This window comes from Dermacentor silvarum, chromosome 8 (assembly GCF_013339745.2).
Source record: "Dermacentor silvarum isolate Dsil-2018 chromosome 8, BIME_Dsil_1.4, whole genome shotgun sequence".
NCBI classification, from domain to species: domain Eukaryota; kingdom Metazoa; phylum Arthropoda; class Arachnida; order Ixodida; family Ixodidae; genus Dermacentor; species Dermacentor silvarum.
This window is the reverse complement of record NC_051161.1, coordinates 33,092,499-33,109,045: the sequence shown is the minus strand read 5'-3', so window position 1 is coordinate 33,109,045 and position 16,547 is coordinate 33,092,499. Positions and strand designations below refer to the sequence as shown.

The 16,547-nt window shown below is 47.4% G+C and overlaps 1 protein-coding gene across 3 annotated transcripts in view; it reads left to right on the top strand.

Annotated features, from left to right (window-relative positions):
• LOC119460991 (mucin-5AC-like) overlaps nt 1–15,581 on the top strand; it is a 218,012-nt gene extending 202,431 nt beyond the window's left edge. For 2 of the 3 annotated variants that reach the window (XM_049672823.1, XM_037722160.2), the window contains 6 exons: nt 1,654–1,825; nt 2,618–2,723; nt 4,722–4,947; nt 5,646–5,777; nt 6,884–9,598; nt 9,867–15,581. In XM_049672823.1, coding sequence (XP_049528780.1) covers nt 1,654–1,825; nt 2,618–2,723; nt 4,722–4,947; nt 5,646–5,777; nt 6,884–9,567 — 3,320 coding nt within the window. In that variant the 3' untranslated portion in view covers nt 9,568–9,598; nt 9,867–15,581. The remainder of the gene's footprint in view (nt 1–1,653; nt 1,826–2,617; nt 2,724–4,721; nt 4,948–5,645; nt 5,778–6,883; nt 9,599–9,866) is intronic. The other variant, XM_049672821.1, reaches the window with a different exon arrangement.
• The last annotated feature ends 966 nt before the right edge of the window (nt 15,582–16,547 follow it).

Genomic DNA, 16,547 nt, shown 5'->3' with positions numbered 1-16,547 from the left:
TCTAGCCGCTTCGTTATGCCGTAAAGTGAATGGTCGTGCCGTCGTGATGCCCTCACTGTTGTCGTCGCTGTCACCGTATCGGCGTCATCTTTGTCACACCGCCATCATTGTCGTCGTACCATTGTCCTTGGCGTAGTTTTGTCGTCGTGTCATACAGTTGCGGACACGTGGACGGGGTTGAAGGAATATTGTACGAAGTTGGCGTCATTGGGGGAATTGGGGCGCAACTGCTGCCGCACTGAGTTCTCAGGCGAAGGAATAGTTGTTTGCTGCGTTTATTATTATCACATGTTGCATGCAGAAAAATACAAGCAATTACCTAACAGATAGCCGAAGGCTTGCCTGTGGTTCGATCTAATTATAAATCAGAAACATTTCCTATGCGGTCGACTTTTTTTTCAACCTGCACAAGACGCAGTCACCGCTCTGCACTGTGTGAAACATGTCTTAAGACTTGAAACGTGTTATTAAAACCTGCACGAGTTTTCTGGTCTTTAGAGCTAACCTTCAATTCAGTTTGACCTTACGGGATAGCTTTCTTGAGCTGCATCATGTACTCGGAACTTGGAGCCTCATTTCGCTCTACGGACGCTCTACGGACGCTCTACTATGTCTTCGGGACACTATAGCCTCGATAGGACTCTGTACCAAAAGAATTCATTCACGGACTAGTTGGTACATTGTTCTAGAGAACTGCGTTTGTGCAGCGCAAATCGACTAGGCATAAAGGCGCAAGAACGACGTATACGGGTGACGTAGCGCTCGTCTACTTCGTTTGTGTTCTTTCATGTCGTGTCTATTTGCGCTGCACAAACTCAGTTTTAAAGACACATGTGAGTGCTTGTTTACGCTACCACTTCCTAAAGCTGGGCGAGTTGCACTGCTGCCAGTTGTGAAGCATGTTAACGCCATGAAAGAAGAGACCCAAAACTCAAAGTGCGCAGGACGAGGGCTCGGCATAGACTGGATTTACTACAAGGAAGATTGCATGCTTGAAGGGCTGTCATCGGGAATCCCTCACTCATGCTCACCCATCACCTACGCTTTCCACGCATCCTCTTACTCAAACAAAATCAAGTTGGGGGTCGACAGATGGAGTAGCATCCTGTGGTATAAAGGTTACGAACAGGGATAAGGTGCCTCTGAAAGGCTGGCCAACGTTTCGATAGGATAACTGTCCTTTGACGAAGATAGCTCCTCCTATCGAAACGTTGGTCAACCTTTCGGAGGTTCTGAGGCACTTTATCCCTGTTTGTAACTTTCTTATTCAAACAAGGAAGTTCTTTTTTAGCGATCCAGATAGGATAAGTGATAATGCAGTTGTCTGCTTTTTGTATGCAAGAAGCCTCATAAAGTATATTATTCTGAATTTTTCCGAGCTATATTTACCCAGTGCGTGTGTGTTGTCAAACATCGGCGTGTAAAACAGTCTCTTAAAATGTTCCGCGATACATCCAGACAACTCCCCAATCTGCGGTGGTACAGGTTCAGGACATTTTGAGGCCTTTAACGATATTTGTTCGCATGTTCTTCGTCCTATGTCCTATCTCTGAAGCGGCGTGTGTGAACACATGTTTACGTATAAACAATAACAACTACCCAAACTATACTCATCGCTAACCCATTGCGTGCATGTGCCCTTCCCCTGCGCAGGTCTGAACTACGAGCCCCCGCTGACGAACGTGTTCACGATGCAGTGGTTCCTGACGCTGTTCACCACGTGCCTTCCGCGTTCGCTGGTAGTGCGCGTCTGGGACCTCATCCTGCTGGAGGGTAACGAGGTTCTCCTGCGCACCGCCATCACCATCTGGGAGGGGCTTGCAGAGTGAGCACTCACCGAACCACGTGCACTTCACTCAGCAGCTTTGGTGTTCTGCGTGCCTATTTTCATCCACCTTCTTGGATGAAAAACGCCGTGTAACCATATCTGGACGTGTATAATAGTGTGTATAGCTGAAAGCCTTGCCCTATGATCTGTTTCTGAATATCGTGGCCCAGAGATCCAAGCTGTTACCGACGTGAGCAGGTCAAGATGAACCGTAGGTGATTCCTCTCCTCGATTTTGATGTTGATGGTGATGATGATGACGAGAAAGAAGGGATATATGACCATCCCCTTTGAAAATTGTTGTTGGCGTAGGTAATCAAGCCCGTTCTTATTATCTTCCATGGTGCATCACGCTGTTGAGAAACGTAGAATACACGAATGCCTGCCTTGAGTGGTATCACGAATGTTTCTCTCGTAATCGCGATGCAAAACGCTAAATAAAGAACAACGAGACGCAGTCCAGATTCCTAGTGGTATATATTTGGTGAGTGACGAAACTAGCTCCTAGAAAGTAACGTTACTTCGACGACTTTGCCACTGCAGGGATCACCGCTAGTTCACCGCCGATGTCTTAGGTCACCGATATCATACGACGAAATTTAGGAGAATGCAAGCGTATTCGTCACTGAAGTAGTGACTCAACGATTACAGTACCGGGCAATATTAAAATGTTTCCAGAGAGTTTTTTTTTCTAAACATAGCTTGTTAAAACGTTTTCAGCGAAATTTGAGAATACTGAACCGAATTTTGTTTTATGTTATTTGTTTTCTCGCATGTCTCGTACGGGCAGCCGCATCATGACTGTGGGAAGCGCGGACGAGTTCTACAGTGTGATGGGCGTGCTCACCAGGGAGATGGTCGAGTTCGGCGTCAAGGACCCCCACGAATTCATCGTGGTGAGACTGACTCCGCTTTAGTGCTCGTAGCATGTCCAGCATGTGAAAGATGAGTAACTGGCGCCTCCTACAGGCTCCAACATCTCACATCTAATAAGAAACAGTGTCTATAGGGCTCAGCTATAGATGTGATTAGTGGATGTAATGCAAATGCTGTGGCATTCGATAACCTATCGACGTACGAAATCTCGTGACTGTCCTAACAAGCGCTTGTTGAATTTCTGGACGCCTATAATTCACACATGTTTGCATATAATCATTCTAATGAGTTCAATGAGAAGAGCGTTATGAACCTAACCTTCTTTAATGCCCGTCTAGATGTTTGTTGAACCAGATACTTAACTACAGGGCTCAAAACCCTATTTTGTTTACAATGAAGCTCGCCTACTTCTGCTTATGATCTAGAGGCTACGCAACTGCGCACTGTTCGAAAAGTGTAAACTGAAGCTTGAAGAGGGAAAATTTTAAAGATTGTTGGAACCGTGAAGCTCGCGTTCATTTTATTCAGAGCTTAACCCAAAATCAGGGTGATGAAGACCGCTTATGTTCAATGTTATCTCTGACCCTTGAAAACATGGTTTAATCGGAGAGTGCCAGACGAACTACTTTACAGACCGTATTGTTGCGTGCGCTGCATGTTGGTGCAGCGCGCGTTTATGATAAAAGCTTGACGTGGCACAAGTGAAGAAAGTTGTGGCCAGATTGGTTTCCTGAGACAAAGAGCCGAACTGAATGTTGTTCTCTCTCTTTTGTTTTTCATCCCATGTTCCTGTCTGCGTGCGCTTATTCCCCAATTACCGAAGCTCACAATAACGACCTTTCTTCGAAACTTAGTCAAAAGTCTCAGTTTAATTTTAGACATATCGAATAGAAAGGCTCTTTCTCTACAGTCAGTACGTGAGGTCATTATATTTCAAAACACTGCCCTCGTCATAACTGAATTAGTCCCACGCACATTATAGTTGCGTATTTTTAGTTTAATTGTAGGAGGCGTGAGGGAGGTAGTGGCCAAATACTGCACCAGGGAGGCCAATTCCTGCTCTGGTGAAGGAGTGACTTATTGTTGAAGCTTATTGGGCCTTCCTAATTTAGTTGTACCTGGACTAGTATAACCCAACTAGCTCTCGGCAATATATATATATATATATATATATATATATATATATATATATATATATATTTTCGGTGTCAGGCGCCACTTCATGCCTGAAAAAGCAGGCGCAAGTCGGAATCATCTAGGGCAAGACAAGGGTAATTGGAGATCGCAGGGAGAGACCTTCGTCCTGCAGTGGACATAAATATAGGCTGATGATGATAATGATGATGATATTTAATTTGGATGTGTGCGTTTACAATAGACTGAAGTTTTACTTTCTTTGGTAACAGTGGGGAAAAGAAGAAACAATTTTGCTATAGTTGGACACTAGGGGCTTACGATACATTTAAAATATTAATGATTATTTGCTGTAGCTATACGTGCATATATGCAATGATGTCTCAGCTACTAATCCGTGTTCCCTCTTCTTTTGCTCTTTTTTTTTCATGTCCTGGCCTCAACGTCTTCGCACTGTCGCTGTAACAACTCATCCCGCCTGCGGCATTGTGAATCTGCTTGCTCGGTGTGACGACTTGCCCGTCATCCTTCGGTTCTCTGGCTTGCTATCCTTCCCGGGTCCTTGGAACGATGGCGTTCACGCTTTTACTGGATCACGACACCTTCTCAATGAACTCTAACTGTCATCGGCCACATCCCTGGGTTGAAACATTACTTTCGCCGCTCTGCCTTCCTTACCCCGGGACGAATTCCGGTACCAACCTCTGGTAAATGGGCATGGGCCCTGCGGCTTGACGCGATACACCGGTTCGTCGCCAATTCCAACTGACCGTCGACTTCGCGTACGAATCATACTTCGCCAATGGTTTTGTGTCGCCGACGCTGTGACGTATTGGCCCCCGCGTGCCCCCCGTCCATCGGACTGCGGGTGGCGCCCCCTGCAGGCCATCTGTGACGTGTCCAGGGTGCCTATCCCGCAGCTCTCGGAGTTGCGCGACCGCTACACGTACAACATCAGGCCCCTGCCGCCTGCGACGGCACCGAGTCGCCACGGGCTCTGGCTCTTCCTCGGTGACGACGAGGATAACGACGCGGACTCGGACCACCAGATGATGGTGGCGGCTGCCTTCTGCGGCATCTCGAACGCCTTCCTCGTGGCTAAGAACAGAGGTGAGCAAAGGAAGCCTTCGAAAACAGCGCGCCTGATTCATACGTACAAGTATACCGCAAACATGAACCGTGAGCGTAAGGACGTCACACGCGAAGCAGCCTCTGATTGTGCGACGAAACCGATGAGCGACGCACCAGTTTAGCGCAAAGCAATGCGAAGGTCGTGAAAATTGTGTGGCAGAAGGACGAGTCCGCGTGAAAACAAGAGTGACAGTGAATGGTGTAGATCGCGATTTGACAGATCATTTTGTACGACTGGATTCAGATTTTTTTTTCATCTCTTTCTGCATGATAGCTTTTGTATGAAGTTATTGAAACTTACGCATACTATATGTGTTTGTGTGCGTATGTTGTGTACGTATGCGTGCGCAAGTGAAATTGTATAACCCGGACACAAAAATAACGCGCACTATGTGCTCGATTGTTGCATATCGTGTTTGTTCTTTTCCGCACCGAGAGACTTGTCAGCTTTATTTTCTTGACATTCTTCTCATTGCATAGATTGAAATAGATCTATATAGTGTTATACTTATTGCGACTGAAATTGAGCAAACCTGCCCTAACGTTAATTAATAAACACTACTATACTACTACTCTTACTACTAGTGTAAAGACTCGTCAGCAGTAGCGATTCTTACTTTATTGCGTACTTTAAGCAAACTAAACGCGCTCTCTTTGTCTCATGCTAAAATTCCTAGGCCAGGGAGCCGTCCACGCTTCCCTGTCGAGCCCCTTGGACCCGAGCCGAATGACACTGGACATCTCGACACTCAAGAGACAGTACTCGAGACTCAGACAGCGGCAACGCCAAGCGCACATCATTCTCACAAGTGAGCAAATTTCCTAGTTTGCTTTGCTTTTGACGCTTTTATTCTGTACAGAAAGCCATTTATTCAACTGGATATAATCATGTACAACATTCATAATACATCTCCATATATTGTTATGGTGTTATGTGTGCCGTCTGAGGGAGGTATACTCTTATTCCTGGAACCTGCTTACAATGTTGTGTGATGTGCGATACACTCGTGTGCAAGAAGCGCGCATGTAAATGTAGTCCCACCAGCCTTTGCTAAGCCTAACTTGAATCTAATATCTAACTTAGTTAATAAGGTAACTGGGTTAACCTCACATATAGGCCTAACGTTAGGCCTAAGCGCAAAGCTAGCAATAGCGTTGAGTAAATGGTTAGGCAATATGGCATGGTTCGTGGTTATACATTGTATTCAAAAGTACCGAAATTTGGGTGAGTTGTTATGCATTCCTGTTTGGGAACCCTACAAGCAGCGCAAAAAAAAAAAAAAAAACGCACGCGGATGGGCAGAGAAACAAACAGGACAAGTGCAGCGCTTATCCTGTCTGTTTCTCTGCCCCGCTGTCTGCATCTTCTTTTTTTTTTTCGCGCTGCTTGAACATTTCCCGACCATGTGTACATTGCATTATAAATAGCGTTGCAAGAAAACTTGCCTAGAACTCGGTTGGGTGCTAGGTGAGCCTCCTGTGTGTACCTGTGTACTATGTATACGTACAAGACTGTAAACCCAAAAAATCCACCCTCGTAAATAAAGAAGAGTCATCTTACATGACTGGTTTGTGGAATCGTGAAAACCAGCGCACAAACACTCGGACCAAGAAAAGAGGACGACATTTCACTGGAGACACTTCTCGGTTCATGTGTTTGTGCCGCTGGTCTCTATGGCGCGATCATAGCGGCTCTCCCAGCTTACTGTGTTTGAACGATTTAAAGCCAGCCTTTTTATTCGTGGTCCTCACTTGTTATACTCAGCTGTGCAGCGCATCTTGTGTCGCCGTAGGGGACTTTCAATTAACTTTCAGTGACACTAGCATTAAAACATAGAAGCACCGTCTCTGGGGTTTCTAGCAGCTTGAGTTTCGATGACATGTTAATTCAGTCGTATTGTCACCTTGCTCACAGGCAGCCTCCAGGCTCCCGCATCGACGCGCCCCCAGAGACTATCGACCGGTGTTCCTGTAAACAACCTTCTGGCCGGTCAGAAGCCAATCATACGCAGGGCACGGCCGCCGCCTCCAACGCACGCTGTGCCTAGTGGCTTGCCGGTCAGCTACACGGCGACGCTGGCGAGTGGTGTCACATCTACGACACGAGTGTCCCCTCGCCTACCCGTACCGGTCTCGACAACATCGAGCACATCGCCTTCGAGCTCACCAGTTGCCAACGCGCGTTCCGCTTCAGCCGCCGCCGCGTGTAAGGCCGCGCGAAAGGCATCGCCTCGAGTGACCACGAGGGACCCAATCCCCGTCGAAACGCTTTCGTGGGCGCAAGCGAAAAAGCTAAAGGCTGGTAGAGACGACAGCAGCAGCAGCAGCAGCTCGAGTTCTTCGTCTACAGAACTATGCGACGACAAGAACAACAGGTCTTCGTCGCCCGACGAAGCGCCTCCCGCCAGGAAGGTAAGCGCCGAGAAACAAGTCAACGACGCCGACTCGAAGGTCCAGCCGTCTTTGCCGGATAAGAAGCCCCCGCGCCGGTTAAAGAACGGAACTTACGACAAGACTTCCGACAGCTCGTTGTCATCTTCGTCTTCCTCCGAGGAGGACGAATGCCGCGACAGGCGGGCCAAGCGTCGCCACGATGGTCATGACGCTGAGGGCGCTCAGACGAAGCCTCCGCGACGTTTAGCTGAAGGTTCTAAGCCCGTTGCTGCTGCTGTGACGAGAAAGTCGGGGGCCCGCGCCACCTTGGTGAGGCACCGGGAACCGATAACTCTAGACGATGACGACGACGGTTCCTACAAACCGGACGACGAGAGCGACGGCTCAAGAAACTCCTCATCGGACAGCTTGTCATCAGAAGAAGGGGAGGAGGAGCAACCTTCCTCGAAGCTGGAAACTGTCAGTTCTTTAGCAGAGGTGTCGTCTGCGGTAGATGACTCGTCGCACTCTTTAGAAGGGGAACATCCCCAAAAGCAGGCCCCCGACTCCCTAAGCTCGGAGACAGAAAGCTCGAGAAACACGTTTTCCAACATGGTGCTCTCCGGTTCGGACAAGTACAACATTAGGACGTCTTCCGAGGCGTCGAGCTGGAAATCTTCAAGTGACGCCTGTCTAACGACGTCCTCGTCGAGCGGACCGCCTCCGCCGTCGGAAGACGGCAGCCGGAAACCATCTGACGAACGGGCAAATAACTGCAAAATTTCAGATGAAGAGTTCCAGAGGCTGTCCAGAAAGTTCAGCCAGTCGGCGCTGTCCGATAGGCAGGCTCAGCGAATGGCATTGCGAAACACCAGCCGACGAGGAACTGACGAACTGGGTACCCAGCGGCTCTCGCCAAACATTGACAGGTCCTCCTCAGAGGACGTGGACAGGAAGCTCTCGCTAGGGTCTCCGCCGCGGTGGCCACCGAAGCGCACCAACACCTCGGACGAAACCAGCGGCGACTCGCCTTCAACGGAACTGGACAGGTTTCGCAGGGACTCCAGCAAACGGGGTTCGGCTAGCAGCGAGGTTAGCGTGTCCTCGCGGGAACTGAGAAAGTGGTCTTACTACAGGTACGACAGCAGGAACACCTCTAACGACGTCAGCTGGAGATCGTCTGACACCGACTACCAACAGTCGTCACTTCGTTACGAGAGGTCCATCTCGGAAGAGGCTGACGATGGCGATGCAGCAGCTGGAGACGGCATACCTCCCCGACCTCGCTTATTGAGAGACGACAGGACGTGCTCTTTCAGGGCCAGCCAGGAATCTATCGATAGCCGGCTGCTGCCCTACGACTCGTCGTCAGGCCGAGAGTCGATATTTCCCGGGGAGAAGCGACGCGGCTCATCGCTCACCTGCAACACGCTCACAACGCTGAATGAAATGACGTTCGAGAAAGCCGACGAGGACCTCAGTCAGGAAGCCAGCCAGGAAGCCAGCCAAGAGGTGAGCCAAGACTATGTTAAGTACAGCGAATCGAGTACTTCGAGCTCGCACCTAATGTCTCCCAACAAGGAACTTCGAAGATCGGCATTTTTGCTGGGACAGAAGGTGTCCCCGGACTCTGGCGTGCACACTGTGGCCGACAGCGAGAGCAAAGCGGCCGTGGACGAGGCTTCCGGGGACCACGACTCGGCGCAAGCGCCTTCCGGATATCCGCGGTCTCCCGAAGGCGTGCCCCGCAAGTCCTCGCTCAAGTTCGACGCCTCCAAGTTCTTCGAGAGTCTGGCTCACGCGACATCGTCGACGCGAAGTGCCCGTTGTGCGTCCGAGGGCTCAGCGACGGCGCTGGGATCGCACTCCGGCGAAGAATCAGCTAGGCCTAAGACCGCTCGGTCACTGAGCACAGACGCGACCATGATGACTTCGGGACAGTCCTCTGGCTCGGGTGAGGTCGGCGGCGACGGGACTACGGCGTCGCTTCCGTCGATTCGGCGGCAGAGATTTCTTTCGGGCGACGTCGGCGACACGAGGGTAACCCCTCCTACGTCACCGAGGCGTTCGCTGGGCGAGAACTACAACCCGTTCCCCACGCGAAGACCCTCGTTCACGGGCTGCATCAGCGACTTCAAGGTGAAGTTGGGATTGTACTCTTCGCAGGACAAGCCGCCAATGGCCCCGGCTTCAAATGGTTGTAAGACGACTTCCGTGAAGAGGTAACCAACAGCCGAAGATGCATCCCGTTTTATAGGTAAGTGCAGTTCGTTTTTCGCGTCGATTAGAAAAGTAAATTAGCCAGCCTGATGAACGTGAATACCGTGTCTATGGACATCACATGTGCGTTGAACATTTTAGCATGAGCAGCAAAACGTGCGCGTTTATGGCTGGTTGAGCAAAATCTGATGAGCTGATTGGCCGGTTGAGGACTGCGTCACGCGAAGGTGATAGAATCGCGGAGAGTGATAGTCTCATAATTCTCAAACTACGTTCTCTTTCTTTTCCTCTCTCTCTCTCGGCAGGTCGTCGGGTACCGAGCGCGCGAGGTTACGCGCGGAAGTGAGCCTTCGGCTGTCATGTGCCGCGCTGACCTGTCTCTTATCATACTGCCGTGTGGGATCCTCTTACGCTAAGACGCTGTGGGCAACACAAGAAGAAAAAAAAATGCTTCTGCTGAGAACTTCACAACGAAGTTTTGGCTGCAGTGCCTGGACGTGTTTACAGGGATGCCTGATTACCTGTGCCCCACCTTCTGTCTGTTACCGCGTCCCTCATTTTTGTTGCTGTTCTCCTTCGTGTTGCGTCTGCGAAAATGTTGGCGGGATGTCTCGCATGGAGTGAAATTATCATTGCCGACGAATGACGTGGCAGCCGTTCTCATTGAGTGCTTCGAGTTCAATCGCCAACGCTGACCGGGCCACCTCGCTCCGAATAAGTTCTCAACTATCTACACTTCCGAACTGCTATTCCACATTGATTATTGACTTTTCTAGAAATCTTTCAGCTGATCGCTGGCTTCTTTTTTTTAATATTCTATTTGTGCGATGGATGGCACAACGTTAGGCTGTTAAGGATGTCGGATGGCTTCACTGGGGCAGCGGATCGCCATTATCTTTGTTGATAGCCCATTATTAATAGCATGGTATACGTTCGCTGTGACATTTTAAGTAATGTGCGCCCGCAGAACTCTGCCTCCAAATACGTCACAGACGCCAACGGCACGCCGAGGTCGTGTTGCCTAACCAACCGATTGCTGTCATAGGACGAACGCAACGCGTTAACGCGGTTCAGCGTCATAGAAAATATCTGTCAATTACTGAGTAAAAGAAAGAACAAGGTTAGGAACGTTTTGGAAGTTTTGAGTGACATGGACTCGTGAACAGTGCATATTTAAATATTTATTATACTTCAAGTCTTCTGACAGGTGAATGACAAGATGAGAAAGTGCCAGCCGCAAGAAGACGTCGAAAATAGCGGGGGCGGAGGAGGGGGGAGGGGTAAGGTTAAGGAATGGTGGGGTTTAATCTGCCATAATCGTGTACTGATTATTGAATTGAGGAAAAGGCTGAACGAATGTCTGTATCCCAATGAAAGCAATTCATAGCATTTCTGATGTGATACGCATTCATAATTCATATTGTGACATACTTTGCCGAACTTTTACAAATCAACAAATGTAAAGACCCGCAATTGAGTTTTGTTTTTATTTTTTATTGTTAATTTTTTTATTTTATTTTTCATTCCTCTTGTTCGTTTTCAACAACTTTCTAAGCTATTAAGTGGGTTTTAGGAACCTTCATGTGGCAAATGAATTATGCAGGAGGCAGTTTCATCACAGTAACGTGCTGCACTCTTATGAAATAATTTGCGCTTACTAAAATTAATCCTTAGCCCTTTTTCGGGGTATGTTCACCGACAGTGTGGGTTCGAAATATTGGTGGTCTTAGTCGTGGGTTTAAAGGAATTCCTGTGTCACATAGACGGAATCTGTCGAGCGTGCGCTTTGGTATTTGGAGACGACGATTGTAGGCCACGAACACGCACACCGTATCGCAAAGGTGGAGGCCAGCTGGCGACTGCCAACGGTGATCACCGGCCTTTACATTCTTGAAATAAGGCGTACTTAAGGGTGAGTGGCTTCTGTAAGAATTCAAAATTCAGTCCTCTGGTAGCTAAGTAACCTCTTCGCCGGCGCTGCTAGACATGTTGTTTCTGGCATGCACTTAGGCTGCCTGTGTATGGCTACTGGTATGACATTGTGGACTTTAATTCTGTGTCTCTTCGTTACTCACCGCAAGGTTAATGCATACAATTTTTATGCCAGCTTCGTCGCTACTCCATCTGTGCTCTTTAAGCAAGCCTCTTGTAAGAAATCGCTCTTCCACACTTCCAAGGATCGCTTCCAAGGATCGCTTAGTGATGGCGTTCTTGAATGTGGCAAATTAGTGTTTGTTTGCATATTTATAAACGCACGTTTTCCAGGTGTATTGAAATTCGTAATGAGGTACCGAGCAGTTGATCCAGATTCTAACGAGCGATTATGCGTTTAATTAGGTGCAACCGGTACACGCTGCTTTCAAACGAGGATACATGGGCCACCTGCGTCGGTAGTAACGATTTGTGCTTGGCCCTGTGAGCACAGTCGAGGAAGCGCCTCACGTTATTTGTTTTTTCTGTTGTCGTATTCTCCGCACATTTCATTCTTGATGCTATGCAACTGCTCGTTGAAAGACTAAAGTAACTTTGTGGTACGTGTGTCCCAGAGGGGTCATGCCGTCAGGTTTATTTCAGGCTAGATTTATAGACTACATTATCGGAATTCGTTCGACGTTTCTTCGGAAGAAAGAGATTACTTATTAGATGAGAATAAGCAGAGCTGAATACCATGTTTCATTTTATGAACCTTTCGGACGTCCATGTCGTGGCAGGGATGACGTCATGCTGTGACGTCACAGATTTTGCCACGTGAGAATTCTGACTTTTTTTATGCAATGGAAAAATGATTCGTTCTGTAAATTTTTCTCGTAGAATAGAATTTCGTTCTTTTCAATAAAATAAATTGCTCAGTCTCGTTCGGTAGCTTTTACAATCTATAAAGTCACGGTTCCTGACAATGAGAGTCACGTCGCCACAGGCGCTTCACTTTTACATAAGTGGCATAGGAAGTCAGTACTTTCCATACGAGACATGTGCTTTCGTAGGGCGTATATGCCTAGACGGCGTCGGCGACAGACGACGAATTCTTCGCAAATGTTGCTTCTGACACTAAAGCACTGACGACATGGCTACGTACCGTGTACTGTGATGCAGCTGGAATGGCGTCATCGTATTCATTCGCGAAGTCGCCTATCCGGAGCAAAAATGCACGCCATAAGCGGCCCAGCCATTTCATTTTTTCGTAGCCACCAACCGAAGCCTTCACTGGCGCCACAATATGTTGCGTATTACATCGTCGTTACACTGCAACCAATGTTACGCTGCACCCGTCAACGTATTGAGATTCCGCTGTACGATTCACGAGCTCCGCCATTTTTGTTACTGCTGATGAGTTTATAGCGTTCGTTGGGCGCCTACTTGGGCCGAACATTTTCCTTTCCAGCTGTTATTCTTGTGTCGGTTCTTTTGTATCGTATCGAAAAATTCACTTATGTCGCTTTTACGTCACGGTCAAAAGTAAAAAAAAAAGCGATCATTATGTGTGACATCTGCGCCCACTAGCAGTTTATTCTGCCGCATTATCACCAGTATTCATGAGGAAGACCGTGTCTTCTTTCCATGCTTTTTACGTTGTGCGATAACCAGCACTTACTTCTTCTTTTCATTCTTCCTCGTCTTTATTCTTCTTTGTTTTTGGTTTTTTTTTTCCTATTCTTACCACCAGGCATCGAGATGCCGCGTGCAGAGTCAGGAGTGTACACACTTTTGAGGCCAGATTGGCGCTTCAACACTTTCTCTCAATGTGATACGACACAAGTCTATTCGCTTCTCTTTCTCTCTCTTTCTCTCTCTCTTGCGTCGCCCATGCACTGTCGCTATATTTCCCTCTCCCCAGACGTCCCTCTACAGCTAACGTATATCGCGAGTCGCCTTGAAAAAAAAAAAAAAAAAAACGTAGCGCGTAGCGTGTTTTCAGGACGTCCTTCTAACGGCGCATTGAAGAGAAGAAATAAAAATGCCTTGTGTGTATCGCTCTCGCTAGTGCAACCTGCTCCAGCAAGCTTTCCTCTATAATTAGACAACATTTATATGCTAAATTCGAAAAAAAACTTTGAAACACGTCTATTCAAAACCATTGTGGCATGGTTTAATGACCACAATGAACGATGAGTGGAAACGTCTGGCGTTCGACGGCCAGCGCGAGCTCTGGCGTCGACCGAAGTGTTGTCGGTGCGGCCAAAGCTCACGCGCCAGTCTTCTTTGCCACACTATCCTGATTCTTCTGGAAAAAAGACACAAAAAAAAGAAGTCGGTGAAGTCGTTATCCATGGCTGCCGCTTAACTGTTCGCAATGCTTAGTGCTGAAATTATTGCGGGATGGCGTAAAGCCGCTTGAACTATACGGGGGCTCGTTTTCCACCTGTTCGAGCTGATTTTCGTAGGGTAGCTAACCGGATGCTATTCTGGTTAACCTCTCTACCTTCTGCCTTTCTCTTTCTCTTTCTTCCTCTCCTCTCGAGAAGATTTCGGTGTACACGTGAAGCGAGCGCACGATTCTCCCAGAGAGGTTCTCGCATATATCATTGCGCTAGTGTAAAATATTGGTTAGGAATGGAGCCGCTTTTTTTTTTATTTGCATTCTGTGTCAGAGCAAGACGCTCGCTATCCTATCAGCGACATCCAGGCGAATGCGAGCATGTGTCTCAGTGACTGGCGACCAGTAGACCGCTCTCCAGGATATTGCCTTGGTTCAGCTGGCTAGTTATGTTTGCATGCAACAGAGAGAAATTCAGTTAAGATGCAGCTTTGGGGAGAGTTTATTCTGTATTTTGGTAAGCCATGGCATTATAACTATAGACAGAGGGCGTGGGTATTTGTCTGTTGTGGTTTATTACATGATGAGAGCTTCGGAAAAATAGGCCACAGAACGGCGGGTTATCACGATCATCAAAAATAGATTCCAGCGACTAAGGAATCTAGGAAAAGAAAGAAAACAAGAGAAACCGTCTTAGCGCTTACTCTAGGTTAATCCAAGCAAATATAGTTACTGTATTTAGCAGACAGACACCGTAGTGGTGTACTCCGGAACAATTTCGACCTAGGATATCTGTGTTTATAGGCACTGGTTTATCATAAGGACGAAATTAGCGCATGCTTATCACTCGATAGTAATCGCAAGCTGCGCGATCGCTTGACATGCGCTGATAAAGAACCGATAACTGCCCCGCCTATTCCCTTTGTACGTATCCACTCCTTTTCTCTCTGTTTTCTCTTCTTTATCGCTGCATTTTGCTGGAATACACTGACATTTGCCGCATGATGTCGAGAACCCCTCGACCTGGCACCATAAAAAAGTAAGCACGGATAGAAGCAAATGCAAGCGTTGCGGCATCCTTAGTAAAACACAATGCGCTGGAAAATTCGTTTTGTCGACCATGTGCATTTAGCGTTGCCTCTGGCTTACTCGTACTGGTTCAAGTGATCTTGCGTTTACGGTCTAGGCGTGACCGTGCATGCAGAACCCATAAATAGGCTTACCACATCTACGGAGTTTATCTGGTTGCTGCGCTTCCCGCCTTCGTATGTTGCGCGCCAAGTGAGTTTGAATTTTGGAACCGTCTACGACTGGCGCCTGACTTTATTCCACGCCCGTCTATAGCGTGTGACCTCACGAGAGTGATGTACTCATTGCATTTCTGTCTTTCGCCCGCTGTGGAGATGTGTCCGCCATATTTGTTTACACGTGCGTGAGCTCGCATAACCTCGACCAGGAGCCGCGGCATCTCGCATTCTCTCGTCTTCTAGCAGCCGTGTCCCCGTATGTATGCTCTCCTTGCGGATATTGTATGGAGATTGCCTCGTAGTGCAGCGAGCGCACATGCTGGGAAAAAAAAGAAAGAAATTGTCTACGTGGTGTATGGTGTAAATATAGCGTATATATTTGTACATAGCCATATACATATATTCTATTTTTCTTGTGCTTCGTTCGCTATACTGTACATAAACACGCTCCTAATGAAACTGATGTAAATTGAGAGAAGTTGGTTTGCGTAAAAAGGCGAATAAACCTGCCACATTTTCTTGTGACGTGTCCTATTTGATTGCGTGTGTATGTTTACTTTCCGACGCAGCAGACCGTCTCGGCAGCCAGAAGGTATTCTGGCAGCATGGAATTAAGTAATTTTTAATTGATTGATTAATTAATCAATTAATTATTAATGTAATGGTGAAAGTGTTCATATCAACAGGTGATCTATCGGTGACATAAATTTACAATCAGTCGCCTTTAAAAAGACACTCAAGAGCAGCATAAGTGTAATCTGGTGAAGTACTTGCTAAAAGTGTGATCTGTATTTATTTGGCGGTAAAGAAGTCGTTCTTTATTACCCGATATTTAGGACATGATGGCGCCTTTATGCAGCGCTCGACTCATTTTCATGTAGAACAGACATATACTGAAAAAATAACAAGCCGACACTCAGAGATGACAGGAATAAGGCGGTCAGACTTGAAGTCTTGTGCCATAAGTGCACAAAAAGAAGAAAAATAAAGAAATACGAGCTTACTTCAGAATGCAGATAGAACACACTGGAACGAACGGAAATTTTGACATTAATATATTTCTGTAATGCAGTATTCGTTGTTAGCGGAGAAAATAAATGGTAAAGGTTTCCGTTATTGAATTTCGCTCGAGAACCACAGCACCGGTTCCGAGCAGACACAGCCAAAATCTCATGGCGCCAGGAAGAACGAGTGCAAATAAAGCCCGGATTTCATTTTTATGCCTTTTCTGGCGCACCCTGCAAGACTGCGATCACCGCAAGACTGGCGTTTCTGGTATTTCATAGTCGAAATTTTCAAATTCAGCTTAATATAAGACTCATATTTAGTGTTGCTCTGAGGCTTTCAGGCGAGTCATCACTGACCACCTTCCAACACAGGCAGGGGACCGACAGATGGAATAGCAGAGTGTGTGACAGAAGTTACATAAACAGGGATAAAATGCCTCAGTAAGGCTGACCAACGGTTCAGTCGATGGACCTCTC